We start from the raw sequence: 25,088 nt of genomic DNA on the forward strand, positions 1-25,088 counted from the left end.
GCATGTCCCATGCCTCCCAGGTAAAAAGTAGCTGCAGTTTACCTAAACCCAGCATGAAGCCAAAAACCTTGGGGACCTCTGGAAAAGTAGGCAGTGCTCTTAACCGCTGAGCCATCTCTCCTTAATATTCTGAGAACCCTTCCACTCGTGGGACAGACTGATAACTCCAATGCAAGTTGAATAATGTGGTCACGCAAGCTATCCACCTTTATTCCAGGAGGAAGAAGAGGAAGTGCCTACCGAGCGCTGCAAGGCAGATGGGTAGGTAGGCTACTGGGGGCCAGGCACAAGTGCTACTGAAGTGCAAATCTCTGCACGTCTGGAAGTGGCCTGGCCCCGGAATAGAAGCCTGGTCCTGGAAACATTGTGCTGTGTCCCTACAGCACACGCTAACGCTATGGGAGATTCATGTCACTCAAGACTCCCTGGCCAATCAGGGCCTCCAGGCTGACCGGCTAGTCAAAAGAGGAGGCGGGTTCTTCCGGGAGCAAAGCTGCAGGTTCAGCTCCGTTGCTGAGCGGGTTTGACTCATTGTTTTCATGTGCTGTGATCAATGCTGCTGGGTGCTGTTAGGGGCGCTCAGGCAAGCTCCTAAGTCGCGACATGGTGAGCATGTGGCCGCTGCCCACAACAGGGAGGAACAGCTGGGCGAGCAGCCCGGGCTGGGTGGGAACCGGGGGCCCCTGTGAGGTCCGTTGTGGTCCTAGTCACTTCCTGGTCCAGGCGGTGGTCCCCAACCACTTCACTGTGGGGGCTGCATCTGCGCAGAGCATTTGCGGCACGGGCCTGTGTGGGGAAACGTCCTCGGCGGGATGCCAAACTTATTCAGGCCTTGATTCTCTAGTATCTTCTACACGTTCCGCCGTTAGCATTTAATATTTAGGTGTAAGATCCTTTTGGAGCTAATCGCGTGGAGGTTGTAAGCGGCGTCTCACGTGTTGGGTAGCACTTTAGTATTAAGCTGTGATGTAGAAGCGTGGAATTGATGATGTGAAGGATTTACTGATGCTTAGGAGATAGTAAATCACATCAAGTGGAATTTAGCTGAGGGAGGACGGCCTCTGACACGCCCCACAGATAAGTCGCATTCTAACCAGGCCTGTTAGAGATTAGGATGCTAAGATACACAGGTTAGTTCACCAGGATTGTCCAGAAACATGGCTCCAAACCACAGCAAAGGAAACCCTGATTTACAACCAGCCACCAGGCCCGTCCCCATATCAAAGAGCGGGTCTCTAACAAGCTGCTCAAGGGGGCATTGCAGGGTCACAACGGACATTAAGGCTTGGTGTGCCTTTAAGGTCCAGTTTTCTTCTTGAGAAAAGCACAGTTCTGCCATAGGGGCAAGACTACACCAGATGACAACTCTTTGGACTGGCCTGACCACGGCTTTCTCTGAAGCCTTTAGGTATGGAGAAGGAACATAAATCCTTCTCAATCCCAGGAACATGCTTGGCCAGTAACAGCCTCGGGCCTAGGCCTTAGGAGCTTTCACTGAGGCCCCGATGTACCGAGAATGAAATAAAGTACTGAGTCCGCTGTAGGGTTGGTCAGCAGTGTTCTGAAGACCCCGTGTTCCCCTGGTGCAGCGTTGTTTTATTAGACTCCTCCTGAGTTTGTCCCATCGTGTGATAGTTTCTGCTGACTTCATAGATGTCTCCCATTTCTTTCCATTTCTCCCTGTAAGTAATAGACAAGATGCTGTTCTTAAGACGTTTACTTGGTGTAAGACAGAGCTTGGGCAAGACCTCCCTGCCCCAGCTTCTGTACTTTCTACCTTCTACTTTTCCTGTCTTCACATTGGGACCTCCAACTCAGGACCCTGCTGCTAACGAAGGGCCTGCTGATTCAGGGCACCGGGGTACCTAAGAAATAATTCTAGGAATATCTTTGCTGTGTAAATCTGTCGTAGTGGCCAGAGTTGCAGTCTCCAGTCCATGCTTAGATTGTTCAAAATGTAACCAAGGGCCTGAACCTAAAAGAGACTTAAGGGGGACAGCACATGTGGGGTGTAAAGCCTGTTCTCTGGCCAGAGCTGAATTCATACTGTCATTAAAGAGATTTTTCTTAATTAGTCCTCTAATCGTGTGCGTAGTGATGTCTTGCTGGGACAGCTTATTAATTCTAGGACAGCTGAATTTTCAGCCTTTTAGAAAAATGTTTCTGGGACAAGCTATGTTGACAAGGTTGCTTTGATCCCAGTCTATTGCTCCCCAGAGCAATGACTTTACTTTCCACTGATAAAAAGTCCTAAAATCTTTAGTTAAAGGGCACGGCAGTTTTAAAATTACTCATTTGAGTCATGCAATGAACTGTCCATTTCAGTAAGAGGAAAAGGATGTGCACGGAATCTTCCATCAGACCTGAGCAGGAGAAACAGTTTGCTGTGTGCATTACAGGGTGACGTGGGTTAGGCAGTAGCTAGATCACAGACTGAAGTTTAGCTGAGGAGTCACCGTTAAGTGTCAGGACCTGATTGAGGCAGGGTGAGTGATTTTGTAATTTCCCAGCATGTATTAACTCATGCATGTGAATGAAAGCAGACCGGATTAGTGGGTGTAGAGTTTGGGGAGGTTAGTTTGAGACCGTGAATACTGAATTTCCAGTTATGGGAGTGTCCTATTGGGGTATGTGCAGTCCTCACTGACGCAGTTAAGTCAGCTGAGAAATTTGAGATAGGCCTTTGGCTGTATCTGTGTGTGTCAAGTTGCAGATCTCAGCAGCTAGCTTTGCTCACAGGTCAGACATCACCTTATTAATGCCGATTCCTCTACCAGGGAATGGCCTGATCTTTTTCACAGTCAGTATAGTTATACATTTTTCAATTATATTTATCTTTTTAAAAAGTATTTTTTATCTTTTTAAAAATATTACCTTTTAATTTTCCTCTTTTTTTTAATGCATCACTGCTCTAATCTCTTATTTGTTTCTATTCAATGTTTCCCAGTCATTAAGAATCTCATTCCTTTTTCTCAAGAGCTTTTAGTTAGAATTCTCCTTCAGTCTGCCTACATGTGATGTCATTGCCTACCTGCCTTGGGGGCGTGGCCCTGCCCAGGGCTATATAAAAGGACAGACCCCCTTGAGGCTCCTGGCTCTCTCTCTCTCTCTCCCTTCTCTTACCTCTGACCCCTTACTCTCTTCCCTTCTCTCTCTCTCTCTCTCTCTCTCTCTCTCTCTCTCTCTCTCTCGCTCTCTCTCTCTGGGGTACCCTTCCCCCCTTTCTTTCTCTCCCCATGCTCATTTAATAACCCTCATATAATATCTGGCATTTGGTTTCTTACTATCTTTTTATCTTATCATCTTAAATAATCATACAACTTTCTCACTCGTTTCTGTTTAGAGCAACATTTCCTGTAGCTCAGGTTTGCCTTATCCTGTGTAATTAAGAATTGCTTTGAACACCTAATCCTGCTTCCATTGCCCAGTGCCTGGAAGACAGTCCTGCAGCTCCTTTCAGGCTATGCCCTGAGTGGTCAGTGAGAAAGAAAAGACACCAGTGAATGAGTGTCCTCCAACCTCCCTGTTTTGTTTGTTTGTTTGTTTTTTCCTTTTGGTTTGTTTTGGATTTTTGTAGGAATTGCAAATAAAGAGGGGCCTGTGTAAGAATTGAGTTCACTGACCAACTTTGAAACTCCTGTAGTCACAGCACAGAGAGGACGGGGAGTAAGGGAGGTGAGAGCTTTCCTGCTTTGACAGTAGTTGGCATTAGCAACGGGTGGGTAGTCAGGTGATCAATTTTCGGTGGTCAGTGAAATCCAAACTGGCCTTTCTGGGCTGTCACAGACCAGGGCAATCACGAATCTTGATAAGGAACTGAGCTTATTCCTAGGAACCAAATATCTTTTCATGCACCTGAAAGTAGATTTAAAAGATGTATCTGAATTCTCGTGCACTCTGCAGTTGTATTTGTGGTGGCCTAGATTTTTAAAATAGCTAACTTCTCATTTGCTGAGGACTAACAGGGCGCCTCAGGAGGACAGTGTGCTAAATGAGTGAAGACAACAGCAAAGGTTAAAGGGTCATACACCTTCAGGGACTCTCACAGTCAGTGCTCATCGGTCATAAAGTAGCCTGGGAAGCGCCAGTCAATGACTTCTTTCTTCCATCTGATTTTAATCTTTCATGCACCCTCAATTGTCAGATGGATGTGAGAGCCTCAGCCATCTTGTCTACACTACATAGAATCTAGCTGAAGCAATCACCTTCAAAAGGTTTTACTAACATTTTTTAGTTTGTATGTGGGGAAGAAAAATGAAACATCAAGCGTTTGTAGCAAGGGTTGTTCCAGAGATGATAGGCAAATGTGCTATTATAGTGTCCTGTAAAGACGCAGGAAGTCACTTTATTTGGATGGTAAGAGAGCCTTCTGCCAGTAGGTCACATTGCATGAAAAAGTAAAACTGGGGTCAAAAAACAGACTGGTATGTTTTGTTTGAATTTAAATAATGACAATAAATTATAGTTGAATAAAAATGTAATAATCTTAAATGAGTGACGCATCTCTTTATCTTCTGATCAAATAACCCCTCCTTAGATGGTGATACTTTTATTTTTGCCTTGGAGAATGTAAACATTTAGCATTTAATATATCCATCTAGGGCTGGAAAGATGGCTCAGCGGTTAAGAGCACTGACTGCGCTTCCAGGGGTCCTGAGTTCAATTCCCAGCAACCACATGGTGGCTCACAACCATCTATAATATGATCTGATGTACACTGTAAACATAATAAATAAATCATATATATCCATCTACACGTTTAAGGTATTATATGATTAATGTAGCAATACTGTATAGCATTACATATCTATTTCTGTTATTTGAATAGTTATTCAAATATTAGTTTTCCTCAAAGGGAAGCAGCAGAGTTCTCTTTGGGAATTAAATAATCAGGAATTACAGAGATAATTCCAAAATCCACAACAGTGAACGCTAACACAAGAAAATGGCCGGTGTGTGTTTCCTGCATGATGTATATTTGACATTGTTGAAAGCAAAACTTCTTGTTATCCTCTGGTCCTCTGAGCCCCCAAGGAGCTTGAGCAGCGACGGAGCCTGGAGGGCTGGATGAGCAGGGTGGGGGTGGGGGGTCGCCGAGGCTGCTCTCCTGGAGTGAGTGCCGCCCCCACCGCCTCCCCTCCCCCACCCCATCTGCGCTCTCAAGCAGAGAGGATGCAGGTTCTCACCCTGTCTTCATGAAGAGGCGCTGAAAGGGAAGCAGCTGCGGGCATAAAGACAAGAGCCAAACTACGGTGTTCTAAGCCTCGTGAAAAGGGGAGTCTAAGCTAATCCAAAAGCTAAAAGACAAAAAGGGACCAAAGGGTAAGAAGGAAGGACGCAGGGGACCACGAAGGGCTGGAAAGGAAGGACCATAAGGGACCAGAAGGAGGCAAAAGGAAGGACAAAGAAGGCGAATGAGAATCTGGGGTTTTTAAGACCTGATAGTTGTAAAAATACTCCCAGGATATGGCTTCTGTTTACAGTAAATATCTATCTTGAGATCCTTATCTCTGGAAGGGGAAATAGCCCTTGGTAATCTGGAGGCAGCTATGAAGTTTTTTGTTTGTTTGTTTTTTGTTATTGTTTTGTATTTCGGAGACAAGGTTTCTCTATGCAGCCCTGCCTGTCCTGGACTTGCTTTGTAGACCAGGCTGGCCTCAAACTCACAGAGATCCACCTGCCTCTGCCTCCTGAATGCTGGAGGATTATAAGCATGTACCACCACGCCCGTCTTCCATTAAAAAAAAAAGACTTATTTTTTTTTGTGTTTACAGTGTTGTTTCCACATGTGCACCTGCACGCCAGAAGAGGGCACCAGATCTCATCGTAGGTGGTTGTGAGCTGCCATATCGTTGCTGGGAATTGAACTCAGGACCTTTGGAAGAGCAGCCAGCTCTTTAACCTCTGAGCCATCTCTCCAGCCATGTATCCCATTTATTAATGGAATATTCTGCTTTTTGAGCATCTAGTTTCTAGAGTTTGTTTTTGTTTTTGTTTTGTCTTTTTGAGACAGGGATTCCCTGTGTAGCCTTGGCTGTCCTGAACTCTCTTTGTAGATCAGGCTGGCCTGGAACTCACAGAGATCCGTCTGCCTCTGCCTCCCAAGTGCTGGGAATAAAGGCATGAGCTACCACGCCTGGTTCTAAGTTCTTTATATATTTTGTATATTAGGCCTCTGGTGGTTATGGATTTCCTCAGGCTCTCTCTTTGTCTGATATGCTGTGTCTTTTGCCTTACAGAAGCTTTCCAGTTTCGTGAGGTCCCATTTATTAGTTGTTGGTCTTAGTGTGTGCACTATGGGTGTTGTGGCCATACGGTTGTCTCCTGTGCCAGTGCGTTTGGGGCTGTTCCCCACTTTTTCTTCTGTCATCTTCAGTATGTCTGGTTTTATGTTGAGGTTTTTGATCCACTTGGACTAGAGTTTTGTGTAGGGTGATGAATATGGGCCTATTTGCAATTTGTTAAAGGTGCTATCTTTTCCGCATTGTATATTTCTGGATTCCTTTTTAAAAAATCACCCATCCATCCATCCATGGTTGAAATTATGTCTAGGTCTTTAATTTAATTCCATTGATCAACATGTCTGTTTTTATGCCAATATCATGTGACTTTTTTATTCTGATTGTTTTAACTGTCCTGGTTTTTTTTTTTTTTTTTTTCCTCCATATAAAGAATCATCCTTTGAGTATCTGTAAACCATCTTGTTGAAATTTTGGTGGGGACTGTGTTGAATCTGCAGGTTGGTTTTAGTGGGATGGCCATTTTTACTGTGTTAATCCTACCGATGTGTGAACATGATAGATTTTTACATTTTCTGACATACTCTTCACTCTCTTCCTTCAAAGACTTGACATTTCCATAATAAAAGTCTACTTGCTTTGGTAGAGTTGCTCCAACATATTTCATATTATTTGAAGGTATTGTGAAGGGTGTTATTTGCCCAATTTCTTTTTCAGGCCATTTGTCATTTTTATACAGGAGTTACAGAGGAGGGCTGCTGTTTGTTTGTTTTTGTTTTGTGTGTGTGTGTGTGTGTGTGTTGTTTTGTCTTGTTTTGTTTTTGGAGTTAATCTTGGATCCAGCCATTTTCCTGAAAGTGTTTACCAGCTGTAGGAGTTTGGAGGTGGATTTTTTGGGGACCACGTATGTACACAATTTTATCAACCATCTACCAATTAGGATTTTTGACTTCTTCCTTTCTGATTTATAGCCCCTTGGTCTCCTTTAGTTGTCTTTTTGCTCTAGCTAGAACTTCAAGGACTATATTGAAGAGACACAGAGAGAGTGGACGGCCTTGTCTTAGTCCTGATTTTAGTGGAATTGTTTTGAGTTTTTCTCCGTTTAATATGATGTTGGCTATAGGCTTGCTGCAAATTTCCTTTCATGTTTAGATTATGTCCCTTGTATCCCTAATCTCTCCAAGACTTTTATCATGAATGGGTGTTGGATTTTGTCAAAGGCTTGGTAGGTGCCAAATGAGATGATCCTGTGTGTTTTTCTTTTTTTCTGTCAGTTTATTTAAATGGTGGGTTACATTTACTGATTTTTGTATGTTGAACCATCCCTGCATCTCTGGGATGAAGCCTACTTGAACATTGTATGTGATCTTTTTTGTTTATTTGTTTTTTGTTTATTTATTTATTTTGGTTTTTCCAGATAGGGTTTCTCTGTGTAGCTTTGGTTGACCTAAAACTCATTCTGTAGACCAGGCTGGCCTCAGTAGCCTTGGCTGTTCTAGACTTGCTTTGTAGATCAGGCTGGGCTAGAACTCACAGTGATCCACCTGTCTCTGCCTCCCAAGTGCTGAGATTACAGGGGTGAACCACCATGCTTGGCTTGGTTGGCAGTCTTGTGATGAGTTTTTCTTTTTCACTAGGGGTTATAGGTTTGTTTAAATTGATTGTCTAAAAAAAAAGAATTGATTGTCTAATCTTGCTTCTCTTCCTCGGTGATGCAGATTTAGGCCAGAATAAACCAGATTAAAAGTAGATAAAGGCAGGTTTATTAGGAGGCAGCTCTCTAGTGGGTTCACGAAACTCACAGGTGAAGGTCAGTGTGGTCTCACATCTAGGCTACAGCAAAGGGGTTTTATAGAGCTCCAGTGAGGAGTGATGATGTCAGGTAGGAGCTGGGATTGTGTCCATACATGGTCAAAATCTGAACCCCTGGGCAGGCACTCCTTCTCCAAGGGGTTGGGGGAGACATTTTTCTGTGCTGTCAGGGTTGAGGTAAGGAGGGCAGATGGGGTTTCCAAGCTTGTGCTGGCGTGAGCAGGGGTTCCAGTCTAACATGCCAACCTCTTTGTGTATAAGGTTCAGATTTGGCTACTTCCTGCTGGAGAGGGATGCTGTGGGGTGGGAGAGTCAGGGCTTGGTGAGTTTGTGCTCAGCAGGAGGTTTGGTTGATGGTTACTCAGGAAACTTTGCAAATCTGTTCTTGGAGAAAGAAAGTGGAGGATTCAAGGTGCTAGGAGAAAAAATAGACAGAGTAGTATCATTGGCCCAAAGAACGGGGCTAGCCACATGAAGAATAAGTCAAAAGGATGGAATGGGGATGTGTCCTGGTTATATTGGCTGAGCTTTTTTTAGACAATTTGTGGAATCACTTGATCCTGTTGTCCACCAGGCCAGACTTGGCGACGCAGTAGTGGCACTTTTCCCCCTTAACATGGAGGTGTCACCCTTACCAGTTGCAAGAAGGTCAAGGTCTCTCTAGTTTTGTAGGACCATTGAAGCATATAATGATATTACTAACTTTACAAAAAGAGATATGTTTAGCCGGGCGTGGTGGCGCACGCCTTTAATCCCAGCACTCGGGAGGCAGAGGCAGGCGGATCGCTGTGAGTTCGAAGCCAGCCTGGTCTACAAAGTGAGTCCAGGACAGCCAAGGGTACACAGAGAAACCCTGTCTCGAAAAACCAAAAAAAAAAAAAAAGAGATATGTTTAGACTGTTAGCATTATCATTGTTTGTAATCTGTATTGAAACCCATATTGCAGAAAAGGCAATAGATTTATACCTTTGTGCCTAGTAGAGGCTTGAGAAATGATTTTAGGTGAAGAGCACAAATAGTCTCAATATAACAGCAGTACATCAAGGGGAAGGAATAAGAAGCATTTTTTATCTTTTTTTTTTGTGACCCTCCGTGCCCCTGGGGATCATCTGCTGATATCAGTCAGTCCTCAAGGGGAAATGGGAGCAGGGCGGACAGACCAGAGGTTCAGAAGCCCCGAAAGTACAGACAGAAATGATGACACTCTACCTAGAACTGTAGGTAGGGGTAGGAGCATCCATGGTGGGCAAAGGCCAGGGCCTGTCGGCCTAAGGTACTGAGGTGCCTCATTAGCATGGAGCCACTCCAGGGATCACAGGAGTTGCTGAACTGGTTCTTTTCCAGAGAAAGGGATTTGGACCTATGATTTCCCTGCAAGAAAAATGAAAAATCTAAGGTCGTGGACTCTTCCTCTCTGGTTTCAGTTCAGCGCTGTTCCAGCCATCTCTGTCTGGCAGAGTCAGAGCCCCAGTGAGGATATTGTGAGAGTCCATCGCATAAAGCTGTGAGGATGGAGCCGAGTTGCATTTTGAGACCATGAGAAGTTGAGATACCTAAGCTGTGAGACACCTGCCCTGGGGAGCTGCATATAGACAGTGGAAATACTAAACTGAGGGCTGTGTGAGAAGTTGCATGGGTGGGGCCATCTGAGCCCCATGTGTCTGAGACAGAGTCAGAGATGCAGGGCCTAGAGGGTCTTAAGCACAATGGAGATCACACACTCTGGGAACCACTTCAGCAGCGAGTTCACCTTTACTCGGGGAGAACAAAGGCTACACACCCTTTGTGGGATGGATGGGTGGCTTCCAGGATAGGTGTACATAACTGGTTGGAACTGGGCACTTTAAGGATGCTTGCTTTGCCTTAGGCAGCATGTGCCTATCATACGAACAGGAACACTGTACCTAATTATCCTATAAGTACAGGGAGGGGAGAGCTAGCAGGGAGCTGGGTCAGGAGCCATATATCAAATGTGGCTAGGAGCATATAGTGTATAAGACTGGGTGAATAAGATGACCCCTAACTTTTCCAGTTAAAATATAGAGTTTAGAATATACTCACCATAAAAGACTACCCATCTTCCAACACACACCCTGTGCAGCAGACTCGGGCATGTGTCTATTTGCAGGCAGGGCACGGACAGCCGGTCGCTTTATTAAATGCCGGCAGACAGCCAGTGCCAGCCTACACTGCCCCATCATGGTGCACTCCACACTCAAGCTGAAGATGTGCAGCCCTCCGAGTTGAATAGGTGGCTTCTCGTGGAGAGCCAATCCACGCTCACGTTCTCTTCCCTGCTGTACAGGAAGCTGTGTGCAGCTCCCTCCATCCCTGATTCTTCCTGCACAGAGTGGGGAATCAGTGGCAGCAACTCCCACTCTATGCAATGGACATACAAAGCAAGCTGCAGTTAAGTACCCGGCGTATAAGACAACCCCCAACTTTGGCGCGGATTTTCTGGGGTTAAAAAGTCATCTCATAGCCGGGCAGGCGGGCGTGGTGGCTCACGCCTTTAATCCCAGCACTCGGGAGGCAGAGGCAGGTGGATCGCTGTGAGTTCGAGGCCAGCCTGGTCTACAAAGCGAGTCCAGGACAGCCAAGGCTACACAGAGAAACCCTGTCTCGAAACCCCCCCCCCCCAAAAAAGTCATCTCATATGCTGAAAAATACTCTTCAGATGGAGTCAGGCAGACAGCTGGAGGCCCTGCTGGGGAGAGGGAGTCCCGCAGACCAGGACTGCGTCCTCCGTCAGCCGAGTCCTTACAACATTCCCTCACTCTGTACACAGGCCTCTCTATTGGAACGGGAGGGGTATCTGTTACAGTATTTGGTATCCGTTCAGCCTACAGAGCAAATAACTGACACAGGGAGACTAAAACGTACTTTAAAGCTGCCAGCACTTCTCCAGGCAGAGTCTGAACTGATTCTAATCTATTCGTAAACTAAACAAACTACTCTAAACCTTATAACATACACATATTCCAAGCACTTCCCACTCTGACCCCTGGGCCGGTACTCGTCAAGTGCCCACCGTCCTCCTCCAACCATCAAAAAAACCTCATCCTTCCCTCAATCATCAAACTTTCTCCTCCCCTCCAGGAAGTCCCGCCTTCCACTTCCTGTCCTTCTGCCCTGCTGATTGGCTAAACAGCGCTTTATTGACGGTTGATACATTCACTCAGTATTCCTCCACAGGTATCCCGCGCGATTGTATGTTGGAAAGATGTAACTTGTTTGCTAATCTTACACGTCGTGGCAGACAAGAGACTGCCTTGAGGGTCAAGAGAGCCTTTGGATATTTGAACAGTGTAGGGGCTCTTACAGACTATTAGGATTATTAAAGTTAGAATGAATGCATTTTCATCATTGGATGACCATGTGTCTACAGTGAGTGGCCAAGGTCAAAATGTAGTTAGTTTAATAAAAAAAAACAAAACAAAAAAACTCCCAGATAGGATGACGTCTTTGAACACCTGCCTCTCCTTGGTGGCTTTCTTTGGGGAACTGTGGAAGGTTTTGTAGCAGCCTAACTAGATTCCTTAGTGGAGATGGGGTTTGAGTGTCTGGAGACTATTTCCTGTTCGCTATGTGTACTGTCTGTGGTTGAAGCTGATCAGTCAGTTCAGTTTCCTTCCTGTGCTGTCATGACCTCACCATTATAGACTCTTGTTGTTATTGTTGGCTTGTTTTTGTTTTTGTTTTCAAAACAGGGTGTCTCTGTGTAGTCTTGGCTGTCTTGAACTCAATTTTTAGACCAGGCTGGCCTTGAACTCAGAGAGATCTGCCTGCCTCTGCCTCCTCGAGTGCCGGGATTACAGGCATGCACCACCATGCCTGGCTCTATTATAGACTCTTAATCACATGAGATACAGTAGAAGCAATTGTTATTCAATGGTAAGCTATTTTTTAAAAAAGATTTATTATGTATACAATGCTCTGCCTGCATGTGCACCTGCGGGCCAGAAGAGGGCATCAGATCACATTATAGATGGTTGTGAGGCACCATGTGGTTGCTGGGAATTGAACTCAGGACCTCTGGAGGAGCAGACAGTGCTCTTAACCTCTGAGCCATCTCTCCAGCCCCCCAATGGTAAGCTATTTTGCTAGGCTGATACTTTTATATTTTTATTTATTTATTTATTTATTTTTTCATTTTGAAGACAAAGTCTCTCTATGTGGTCCTGGCTGTCCTGAAAACAGGTATGTAGACCAGGCAGGCCTTCAATTTAGAGGTCCATTGACTCTGGCTCCAGAGTGCCGGGATTAGATGGGGGCCAACATACCTGACTTGTATTGTTTTTATATTGTTAGTTAGTGGGCCTGGAATGTAGGTTTTTGTTGATATCAAGCATATGCTGTTGTGCTGTTCTTCATCCACATCTTGAATTTTGAAACGTGGGAGAGAGTGTACTCCACTTCTCAGGATGGCGTGTACACATGACATTCATGCTATCTGAGCTTCCTGAGTCATTGGATGCGGATGTGTGACATTCCCACCTGCTGTGTTTTTTCTGAATATTTTTGAATAAATATGTGTATTTTGCCTGTATACATGAATATGTGTATCATGTGTTCCTGGTCTTCACAGTTGTCAGAAAATGGCCTCAGAATCCCTGAACTTGGACTAATGAGTAGTTGTGAGCCCCCATGTAAATACCAGCAATTAGCCCCAATTATTTTCAAGACCAGCAAGAACTCTTAACTGTGAACCATCTCTCCTGCCCTGTGTTTTTTATTTATTATCAACATTTATATCGCTAATATTTTCGTCTGCCCATTTTTAACCATTTAAACATGCATTCTTTTCAAATAAAATCTTATTAATGTTTCAGTTTAACCTGGGGCACATCAAGTTTCTGCAAGATGAATATTTAACTGGAATGAATGCATAATTCTTTGTAGGAACTTCATTAATGATTTCTGAGTTCTATCTTTTTTGTTTGTTAGACTGATTTTTGTAGGGAGTCAGAGCCTTAATATATACCCTTGCTGTCCTGGAAGTTGTTACATAGACCAGGCTGGCATTCAAGACAAGGAGATACATCTGCCTCTGCCTCCTAGGTGCTGGGAGTAAAGGTGTGAGCAAATACACTTTCTGTTTGCATATCTCTCTCCTCCTCCTCCTCCTCCTCCTCCTCCTCCTCCTCCTCCTCCTCTTCTTCTTCTTCTTTTCTCTCTCTCTCTCTCTCTCTCTCTCTCTCTCTCTCTCTCTCTCTCTCTCTCTGCTCTTGCAAGCCTGTATCTTATTCAAAGAAGTAAGGATGGCAGAGGTGAACCTCATTAGTCAGTTTCCTTCCAGAATGACTTGTTGATTACATGAGAACTTCTGTGCCAGGAAATTAGTGGAGGAAACCCCAGAATCATATGAATATGTTGTCAGAGAAATATACATTTACAGTGATATCATTGTCCTGCTTTCTGTGTACACATGTGCGGCATATTTTAGGATGCAGTGACTTATGCTGATGTGCATGTGAACTTCACTTGGGAAGAGTGGGCTTTGCTGGATCCTTCCCAGAAGAGTCTCTACAAAGATGTGATGCTGGAGACCTACAGGAACCTCATGGCTATAGGTAAGACTGCAAATTTTTTTTTCATTTTTTAAAATAAGGGGAAATGTTTCTTTGTTATCGATGCTCTTCTGTAATTTCAATTGAAAATGAGGAAGAATGAGGTGAATAAATCAGGCATGGTTCTAAGATTTGCTGAATATAGTAACTTAAATTGCCCATTATTTCCAATAACATATTATACACTTTCTGGTCCTGTATTTTAGGCTACAATTGGGAAAACCACACTATTGAAGAACAGCGTCAAAGATCTAGAAGACATAAAAGGTAATTTTCATGTGCAAACGGACACAATTATGCCTCTAAAGACATTTTAATGTGCCCTGGAAGTGTAAGGAAAAGCAGCAGTGTAACAAAGTCCTGCTTTGGGGCCTGGCATGGTGGCACACGCCTTTAATCCCAGCACTCAGGAGGCAGAGCCTGGTCTACAAAGCGAGTCCAGGACACCCAAGGCTAACACAGAGAAACCCTGTCACAAACAAACAAACAACAAAAAACAAAGTTCTGCTTTAAGTGCAGCGATAATTGTTACAGTCTCAGCAGACCAGGTAGCTCAATGTCAGGATTCTGACTTGTTTTTGTAAAACACTCCTCTAAAACAGAAGGCGAGGACATTACTGTTGGCATACTTTTAACACTATTTTTATTTTTCCCTACTTCATTCTAATTCCTTCCAACACCCTAACACCAGGTAAGGGAGAAAGAAAGTTAGTGGGGAGAGGAGGTGTAGTTTTCCTTAGTTGCTTCCTGCTGTTCAGGGTCGTTGGGTTCCTTGAGGCGAGTCTAATCTTCCTTTCAGGACGTCTTCAACTTCTTCTCATCAGACTGCCTCAATAGCAGCTAGGAGCAGCGTAGGGGAAGCCCAGCAGCCTTCTTTCTCATAGTCTCCAGTCTCTCTTTGGGACTGGCTTTTATCCTCACTCACAAAGATCATGCCTCCGCACATGTCACCTGCCCTTCCACAACAGATAACTCCTTAACAGTTGTCACCATTTGAACCACGGCCCCATTAGAGCTAGGCAGTAGAACTGCCAATCTCTTTAGTCTCATACCACTTGGATACTGCAAAAGGCGTACATATTGAACAGGAGGTAAGTATAGATCCAAAACTTCTAATAAGGAAGCAGTCCGTAGTAAAGGTGTACATATTGAACAGGAGGTAAGTATAGATCCAAAACTTCTAGTAAGGAAGCAGTCCGTAGTAAAGGCGTACATATTGAACAGGAGGTTAGTATAGATCCAAAACTTCTAGTAAGGAAGCAGTCCGTAGTAAAGGCGTACATATTGAACAGGAGGTAAGTATAGATCCAAAACTTCTAGTAAGGAAGCAGTCCGTAGTAAAGGCGTACATATTGAACAGGAGGTTAGTATAGATCCAAAACTTCTAGTAAGGAAGCAGTCCGTAGTAAAGGCGTACATATTGAACAGGAGGTAGTATAGATCCAAAACTTCTAGTAAGGAAGCAGTCCGTAGTAAAGGCGTACATATTGAACAGGAGGTAAGTATAGATCCAAAACTTCTAGTAAGGAAGCAGTCCATAGTAAAGGCGTACATATTGAACAGGAGGTTAGTATAGATCCAAACTTCTAGTAAGGAAGCAGTCCATAGTAAGGCGTACATATTGAACAGGAGGTTAGTATAGATCCAAAACTTCTAGTAAGGAAGCAGTCCATAGTAAAGGTGTACATATTGAACAGGAGGTTAGTATAGATCCAAAACTTCTAGTAAGGAAGCAGTCCATAGTAAAGGCGTACATATTGAACAGGAGGTTAGTATAGATCCAAAACTTCTAGTAAGGAAGCAGTCCATAGTAAAGGTGTACATATTGAACAGGAGGTAAGTATAGATCCAAAACTTCTAGTAAGGAAGCAGTCCGTAGTAAAGGTTGTGGTGCTCACACTTATAGTGACATTGCTAAGTGTAGTGTGAGTTTATGAGTCAAGAATGTTTTGGAGAAACTTTAATCTATACCACATGCGCACGAGGAGCCATCAGGCAAACTATGATTGCAATGTTGAACCGTTCCGTTTGTTATTCTTCATTTAATATGATTGTAATAGTCGCCATGGCTACAAGCCATGTGAGCACAGGAATAGTGAAAGAAGCAGCATACGTGTCTCTCTCTCCCAGAACAGTTAGAAGATGTGTGGTAGTCCCCAGTTTGAGTAGACTTTCGGAATGTGATAAAACTTTGCAATTAATTGGTTTTCCAACTACGTTGGGAACATCCACAAACTCACACTGCCGAAGATCCCTGTGAGGACAAGGAATGAGGAAATTCTTCTGTTTGTCCTGGTTCACTTTGCAAATGTGGTATGAATCACTATATAGGAAAATTTGTGAATATAATCAGTGTAGTAAATTTCTGGATTCTTCCAGTTCCCTTCAAATATGTAAAAAAAAATTTTTAGAAAAAATATCTGTATTGTATGGATGTAGCACTTGTCAATAATAAATCTGATGGCCTATAACTTAGGCAGGAAATTGAAGATAGGACATGTGGTAGGCAGAAAGGATTCTGGGAGAGAGCCAGGCATGCAGAGAATCACCCAGGAGGACATATAAGAGGACAGACACATGGTATCTGAGCAGAGGCAACCAGTCATGTATCAGAATGTAGATTAGAATAAGTAGGTTTTCTTTTGTTTGGTTTTTTGTTTTTTCAAGACAGAGTCTCTCTGTGTAGCCTTGGCTGTCCTGGACTCGCTTTGTAGACAGCGATCCGCCTGCCTCTGCCTCCCGAGTGCTGGGATTAAAGGCGTGAGCCACCACGCCCGGTGTGATAAATAGATTGAGTTATGAGCCAGTCAGGGAATGAGCCTGGCTATCTCACCTAGGTATTTGTGAGTGTATTTTGAGTTTCATGAGTCTTTATTTCAGGAGCTCAGGGACAGGAGGGAAATCGCAGCAATGTAATAGTGACCAACACAGATGCCATCTGTTAAATGATTATTAATATTGGTTCATAAAATTAGTAAGGCCACAGTTATTCTTTAACTGGTTGTTTCTCCAAATAATCACACAGAGAGCCTATAATTCATTTGAGTAGGCGAGCACAGTGCGGGCATAACATATAATCAAATGCCCTGTAGCCTCTCTTCTTCCCTGCCTGTAGCTGTATACTCTTCCCAGCCAAAATTCTCTGATACTTGCATTTATATTTTTTTTCTGGAATTGGCTCTTTTCTCATCATGCCTCTTGAACCTCCCCTCCTCATGGCTGGAATTCTCCTTTCTCTCTCTTTATCCTCTTCCTAATGAAAAGAGATGTCCCACCCTGTTCTCTCTAATGCCCAGCTACTGGCTGGCCAGTTTTATTGGCAAAGCAGAGAACAAATGGTGAGCACGTTTACACAAACTTTAGACAGGAGATTTTTAGAATAAACATCACAATGCTGTGTCCAGACTGAAACCAGACAGTGGGTTAGAGAAGTCAGCATTTGAATAAGCAAGAGTAAACTTCACACAGTGCATATTAACATGCCAAAATAGAGAAAGGAAAATGTGAGCCATGTAATAAATGCTTTTACCATCACAGATATTGTCAAAAGCCAAAGGACCCAATAATGAAGAACACCAGGAATGTAAACAAGGTGGTAAATTCTTGAGATCTGTTTTCCATGAAACTAAAGTGTAAACTTACTTTGTACAGATAAAAAGATTCAGTGTAATGAAGGCTGTAAAGCTTTCACATGTGCCAATTATCTTTGCAGGCATGAAAGATGTCATACAGGAGAGAAACCCTATGAATGTAAGGAGTGTGGGAGAGCGTTTGCACGTCAGAGTCATCTTTATAGTCATGAAAGAATTCATACAGGAGAGAAACCTTATGAATGTAGTCAGTGTGGTAAAGCCTTTGCACAACCCGGTAATCTCCAAATGCATATAAGAACACATACTGGAGAGAAACCCTATGAGTGTAACCAGTGTGGTAAAGCGTTTGCAAGTCATGGTCATCTTTATAGTCATGAAAGAATTCATACAGGAGAGAAGCCCTATGAATGTACTCAGTGTGGTAAAGCTTTTGCACGTCACAGTGGTCTTCAATATCATAAAAGAACACATACAGGAGAGAAACCCTATGAATGTAACCAATGTGGTAAAGCCTTTTCAAGTCACAATGGTCTCCAATATCATAAAAGAACACACACTGGAGAGAAACCCTATGAGTGTAACCAATGTGGTAAAACCTTTGCAAGTCAGAGTCACCTTTATAGTCACGAAAGAAGTCATACTGGAGAGAAACCCTATAAATGTAATCAGTGTGGTAAAGCCTTTGCAACTCATGGTCATCTATATAGTCATGAAAGAATTCATACAGGAGAGAAACCTTATGAATGTAATCAATGTGGTAAAGCCTTTGCACAACACGGTAATCTCCAAATGCATACAAGAACACATACTGGAGAGAAACCCTATGAGTGTAATCAATGTGGTAAAGCCTTTGCAAGTTTCAATCATCTTTATAGTCATCAAAGAAATCATATAGGTAAGAAACCCTATGAATGTAATCGTTGTGGTAAAGCCTTTACAAGTTTCAGTCATCTTTATAGTCATGAAAGAAGTCATACAGGAGAGAAACCCTATGAGTGTAACCAATGTGGTAAAGCCTTTGCATGTCAGAGTCATCTTTATAGTCATGAAAGAATTCATACAGGAGAGAAACCTTATGAATGTGATGAATGTGGTAAAGCCTTTGCACAACACGGTAATCTCCAAATGCATATAAGAACACATACTGGAGAGAAACCCTATGAGTGTAACCAGTGTGGTAAAGCGTTTGCAAGTCATGGTCATCTTTATAGTCATGAAAGAATTCATACAGGAGAGAAGCCCTATGAATGTACTCAGTGTGGTAAGGCCTTTGCACGTCACAGTGGTCTTCAATATCATAAAAGAACACATACAGGAGAGAAACCCTATGAATGTAACCAATGTGGTAAAGCCTTTTCAAGTCACAATGGTCTCCAGTATCATAAAAGAATACACACTGGAGAGAAACCCTATGAGTGTAACCAATGTGGTAAAACCTTTGCAAGTCAGAGTCACCTTTATAGTCACGAAAGAAGTCATACTGGAGAGAAACCCTATAAATGTATTCAGTGTGGTAAAGCCTTTGCAAGTCATGGTCATCTTTATAGGCATGAAAGAATTCATACAGGAGAGAAACCTTATGAATGTAATCATTGTGTTAAAGCCTTTGCACAACACGGTAATCTCCAAATGCATATAAGAACACATACTGGAGAGAAACCCTATGAGTGTAACCAGTGTGGTAAGGCCTTTGCAAGTCTCAATCGTCTTTATAGTCATGAAAGAAATCATATAGGAGAGAAACCTTATGAATGTGATCAGTGTGGTAAAGCCTTTGCAAAACAAGATAATCTCCAAATGCATATACGAACACATACAGGAGAGAAACCCTATGAATGTAACCAGTGTGGTAAAGCCTTTTCAAGTCATGGTCGTCTTTATAGTCATGAAAAAATTCATACAGGAGAGAAACCCTATGAATGTAACCAGTGTGGTAAAGCCTTTTCAAGTCACAGTGGTCTCCAATATCATAAAAGAACACATACTGGAGAGAAAGTCTTATGAGTGTAGCCAATGTGGTAAAGCCTTTGCAAATCAGTCTTCAAAGACATAAAAGAATTCATACTGGAGAGACCTTATGAATATATTTAATATGGTGTTGCCATTGCACATTTCTATAGTCTTCATCATCATGAGAGAATTCATGATGGAGAGAAATTCTATGAATGTAAGGAATGCGGCAAGGCCTTTGTGTTATGGGTCTACTGAAATCCAACACAGCTCAAACACCAGGTCAATGCAAATGACAAGAATTTATTGTAATGAAGCCACTACTAATTGATTAGTGCCACATAACACACTCAGGAGCTGAACTGCGACACACATATGCCTCTACCCCTTAGACAGAATGTTACATAGCTTTTAAGCTTGAAAACCACAAACGTCTATACTCTAACTTGTAACAGTTATTTTTCCACCAATCAGGATTTAGGAATAGGGGCTTTTCTTATGTATGTTAACTGGTACAAAATGTAGGTTGTACAGTCTAACCAAACATATCCATTTGTTCTTTTATGGCTAGGAACAGGCATTATGTTTGAAGCAAAAAATGAATAACAGAAGTCATGTTTTGGGGACAAACGATGAATAAGGGAAGCTGTGATTATGTTTGGGGGACAAAAGATGAACAGAAGCTGGCAAGCTACTGAGAAGTCCCCAGCTCCCCTAGGGCCTAGGAACTTGAACTTATTTTCAAACTATGAATAAATAGAGGTTGTATTGGTTGGTTTTGTGTGTCCATGACACAAGCTAGAGTCATCAGAGAGGAAGAAGCCTCACTTGAGAAAATGCTTCCATGAGGACCAGCTGTAAGGCATTTTCTCAATTAGTGATCAATGAGGGAGGGCCCTGGCCACTGTGGGTGGTGCTAATCCCTGGTCTGGTAGTTCTATAAGAAGGCAGGCTGATCAATCCACGGGAAGTAAGCCAATAAACAGCACTCCTCCATGGCCTCTGCATCAGCTCCTGCCTTCTGGTTCCATCCCTGCTTGAGTTCCTATCTTGACTTCCCCAGTGATGGACTATGGTCTGGAAGTGTAAGTTGAATAAACCCTTTCCTCCCAACTTGCTTTTTCATCATGTTATTTCATTGCAGCAATAGAAACCCTAACTAAGACAGAGGCTGATAAAAAAAAGCAGTACTTAAGACAATATTTTTGTTTTTGCTTGTTCCCAACATTTGCACATCACAGTCATCTTTGAATATATGAAAGAACACATGTTGGAGAGAAACTCTACAGATGTAATCAATGTGATAAATCCTAGTGGTAGGTTTCTGTTTTCATATTTTTACAAATTGCATTGAGATGTTGTTTGTTATCCAGCCTGGCTTGGATGTCAGTAATTAGTCAAGGCTACATTTGAACTCTTGACTCTCATGTGTCTTCCTCCTGAGTACAAGTCCAAGGGTAGAAGATGTACCCCAATGTGTCCTGTTTTGTCAATACATTTTAACAATGTGAATGTTAAAATGTTTAATAAGAGAGACTATAAGAAACATTAAGTACCTCATATGTGTAATCAAAGCAGCATTTTCATCTCTGGTAGAAATGTAATGAAGCAGGATAACAAGCAATCAGATGTACACCTCAGAACATAGCTCGATTGGTGTGGACATGTGCGTATTGTTTGCTCTTCCATGCATCTTCATGTTCCCATTATTTAGTATTTGGTGCTTCATCTTTTTGGGGGGTGGGGGTTCAGACAGGGTTTCTCTGTCTGGCCTTGGCTGCCCTGGAACTCACTCTGTAGTCCAGGCTGGCCTTGAACTCACAGCAATCCACCTGCCTCTGCCTCCCGAGTGCTGGGATTAAAGGCGTGCGCCACCATGCCTGGCTTGGTGCTTCATCTAGATGTATGTCTTCTAAGGGAATTATCTAGAGATATCAGATAATGTAACAGCAATGAGATTTATTCATTTTTATTTCTGTTGTATGTGTGTATAATGTAATTATAGGTTTTTAGGCAATGACATATATGTGGAGACTAGAAGACAACTTTGTGGCGCTTGCTTTTGGCCATCTTTATATGGTTATCAAGGTCAGGTTGCCAGCTTTGCACAGCACAGACATTTCCTACTGAGCCATCTCACTGATGCTCAGACATGATTAGCTGCAACTTTACACCAGTAAAACATTGTCTCAGTTTTACTGTAAACATATTGTCATTGATGGATGGCATAAAGCAGGACAGTTTTAATAATAAACCATATTTGCAAATGAAAATGATATACTGCTATCTTTTGGGGGTGTGTTAGTTTATTCGTAGCAGTAAAGATTTGCTCTTACACTTTCTCAGAACCACAAATGGGTGCCAGAGAATTGTCTCAGTGGTAAAGTTGATCACTACTGAACCTGATGACCTGAGTTCAATCTCTGAGAGATCCAGATCACTTGGGCCATGGCATATGCAGACTCACACTCCATCACAGGAATGTTATAGTTACCTTGGAGGGAAGAAGCATCACACCAAGTGCCGTAGGATTCATCTAACTTCCGGAAAGCACTTTCAGTTCAAATGCAGAAATGTGGCCCCCCCCCCTCCAAGCCTGCACCGGAGAAAGTCAAGGTGGAGGCGAAGAAGTTTGTGGAGATTGGCCACCCTGGCTACAAAGTGACCAAGCAGAGGGACACAGAGACAGGCCAGCAGCGCCCTCCTGTTCCAGATTGACTACCCCGAGATTGCAGAGGGCATCGTGCTTCCTGTCTGCCTATCAGCAGAGGATTGAGCCCCCAGTGTGCCATTGGCAGTACCTGCTCATGGCTGCCTATGACCTGTCACACACACTCAGCCTCCTTCACCTACACTCGGGCTCTCCAGCCTCTGACCTGTCTGACACACACTTAGCCTCCCACTCAGGAGTGCTGTGCCAAACGAGGTCATCTCTGCCATCCCAAGTGTCCGCTTAGCCCAGATCTCATTCTCAGCCTCAGTCCCGTGGCTTTTTTCCATGTACCTACTGCTTCAGCCCTCTCCGTTCCTCCAGCTCCTGCTGGCTAGACTGTCTCTGCACACTCTGCCCTCCTCCGGGCCTCAAATCACGACTTCCCACCTCTGTCCCAGCCTCATCCCAATTCCTCCAGCACTATAGAATACTTGTAATCCTTCCAGGCTCAGCTGCCACGCCACCTCCAGTAGAGTCCGCGTGACACTGCTGTTCTGCAGGCCTGAGGCAATGACCCCAAATGGGAGAGTCTCCTGGAAGAAGCCGTGGTGTTCTTTCCCTCTGAGTGTTGATGGCAACCTGTTTCCTTCTTATTTGCTCTAGTATTCTTCTCATTCATGGTCAAGGCAACAACAAGATGACCAGGAACATGGTGCCAGGAGATGAACTGGACAAAGCACCAGTCTAGAAACCATGGAATGAGACGCCTCCTCCAAATGTGCCTAATTTATTATTAGTCATCCTGAAAGTTCTTAAGAGTAATAAAACAATGGAGAACGTTTTCAATGAATTACAGGAAAAGGAGGCAGTTTTAAAAAAAAACAACCCAATTAAATGAAGGGTCTTTGCCAAAGGCAGAGCCCATTCGAGGAAAAAGTAACTCGGACAAGAGTGAAAGTAAAAGTGGAATTTTAATTCCTACAATACAAAACTCCATTTGGTGTGGCATATGTATTGAAGGGCAGTCTCTGGTGTTCTCCTAGATATAGAAGACCCTATAGATAGGCTACTACACCTCATCCACTTCTCCCCTATACAGGAGTGTGTATGGGAGGGAACGGATGGGTAGTCATCAATGGGAAAAGGGTGTCAGACGTTGACAAACAGCAAAAAGTTAATTTTACAGAGCACTGTCTCTGGCTTCTGGCTCAACCTGAGAATGTAGTACCTGCCTGTGCCAAGTTAGTGACTTAGGGACAATGATGTTATTACTGTGTACTTTGTACTGTGTATTCTATATGCCCAATTGCTTCACTGACCCCCTTGAATCTACTCCATGGAAAATATAACCATAATGAGTTCCAGAAAATTTTGAGATACAGAGACAAACAGATCTCAGGAAAACAATAGGTGAGGAGAGAAAACATGCAGAGGTAGCAGAGGATGGGCAGGAGAACAGCAATCAAATGATTAAAGAGGGACCTGTGCAGCCAGCCTCCCCTTCGTTTATTCTGCTATTTGCTTCTAAGGGCAGAAGCTTGCATGTGCAAGATGAAGTGAGGGCCACTGGGTCTGGGTTTTCCCAGTCACAGCACATACTTGTGTAAGGGTACAGGGCCACGCTGGCCCAAGCACCAAAGTCTACAAAAGAGGGATGAAAACAGAATAAGGAAATCGATCGTCATCTCAGTCACCAGCCCAGCTTGAAAGAGTCACGTCAGCCAATGCTGCTATGGGCCATTGTTCTTGCTTCACCAACCTCAACAAGTCCCCAGCTTTACTGATAAGAGTGTGCTTTCTCCTAACTTCAATTGTCCCCTAAGATTTCCTGTATCAGGGCCAACAGCAAAAACATCTTTACCTTACTTTGCTAAACAATCTATTTTTCCCTAAGACTTTCTACATCAGAGCCACTAGCAAAAACATCTTTTCCTAACCATGTTGAACAATCTATCTTTCCAAACCCTTTCTAAGGGTAACGATCATTGTTAGCAGTCTACACCTGCAGGTTGTTTTCAGAGATGGTGTTTGAATCATTAATCTGCTCCAACAGCAACGTCTGAGAAAGATCAAGCATTGTTACCGCGTATGCCAATGGTACTACCCAGTGAGGGGCTGGAAGCCCCCTTTATATTACTCACACAATGCACATATTAAGGGGATTATAAGGACCACAAAGGTAACAAGCAGAGCTGTGCTCCATAACAGCATGTGACCTCAGGACACAGTTCTTGGTTATGCCTCGCTGAGACACACCCATCGTGGTTTGCTAACCAGTGGGCTGCATTCCATGAGTTCTAGAGCTGTTTTGCTGTTACTCTTGCACAGACCCTAATAGCCCTCTCAGCCAACCAGCAGCTGATAGAATCTGGAGGTTTCCATGGTGCTGAGTAAACAAATTTGCCTTAGTATCCAGTACCTCTGATCCTGAACACATGTGGCTATCTTGTGAGACCCAACAAGCCTTTATCTCATCCCTTGATACCTTTGCTAGTACTCCCCTCTCGACAATGTCAGGCAGGAAAAGAAACTTTAATGATTATTTAATTGGACAGCTCCCTAAATTGAGAAGCATCAAAACAATGTGGGACTAAGGTGAAAGTACTTAAAGACAAGATGGTGTCCTATATGGTCTTGGCTCTGATATTTCCTAGGGTTGTGACTTTGGACTGAGCACTTAGTCACCTACTCACATACTCACACATGTGTCTTCTCCTTTCTTGGTGATATAACAGGCTGGCACAGTCTAGGGCCCCTTGAGTATTTAGCCTTTAGGAGCTCAGTATAGAGAAGGAAATCCGAGAATTCCCGGGACAGTTTTGGCTGAAACAAAGAGAACTGGGTGCCCAGATGCTTCCCTCCACACAGGTTTCCACAGTGGTACCTGAGAGTTGTGCTGTTCCACAGCAGTGCTGAGTAATGAGGGGACTCAGTAACGCATCTGTCCTGTTCATTCAGCAGCTGGGATTGCCTGAATATTTTCAGCTAGGCAGATGTTTCTTCCTCCGCTGACTGCACATGTGTGTTCTCTGATGCTGTAGACCGAGGAAGTCTTCTTTCCCTGACAGCGCAGGACTGTTAGTTACAGCCAAGGGCACAGGAGCAGCTGTGCTCTCTCTTTGGCTCTGCGCACTGGACCAAGAAAGAAAGGCACGTTACTGAGGAGGAGGGCGTCACCTATTTTTGGTAAACAGTTTATAGATAGCTGCACAACCCTGAGCAACACTCCAAATTGCTAACGTTTAGTCAGAGCATGGTGGCATACTCTAAA

At 43.5% G+C, this 25,088-nt stretch overlaps 1 protein-coding gene across 1 annotated transcript; it reads left to right on the plus strand.

The window, feature by feature from the left end:
- The first annotated feature begins 470 nt into the window (after window positions 1-470).
- On the plus strand, window positions 471-20,129 carry LOC127200804 (zinc finger protein 431-like). Its single transcript, XM_051159273.1, has 5 exons — window positions 471-606; window positions 13,498-13,624; window positions 13,828-13,888; window positions 17,334-18,650; window positions 18,903-20,129. Exons 1-5 carry the CDS (start codon window positions 604-606, stop codon window positions 19,216-19,218), a joined length of 1,824 nt encoding a protein of 607 aa, XP_051015230.1. The 5' UTR covers window positions 471-603; the 3' UTR covers window positions 19,219-20,129.
- The last annotated feature ends 4,959 nt before the right edge of the window (window positions 20,130-25,088 follow it).

This window comes from Acomys russatus, chromosome 16, assembly GCF_903995435.1.
Source record: "Acomys russatus chromosome 16, mAcoRus1.1, whole genome shotgun sequence".
Lineage (NCBI taxonomy): Eukaryota > Metazoa > Chordata > Mammalia > Rodentia > Muridae > Acomys > Acomys russatus.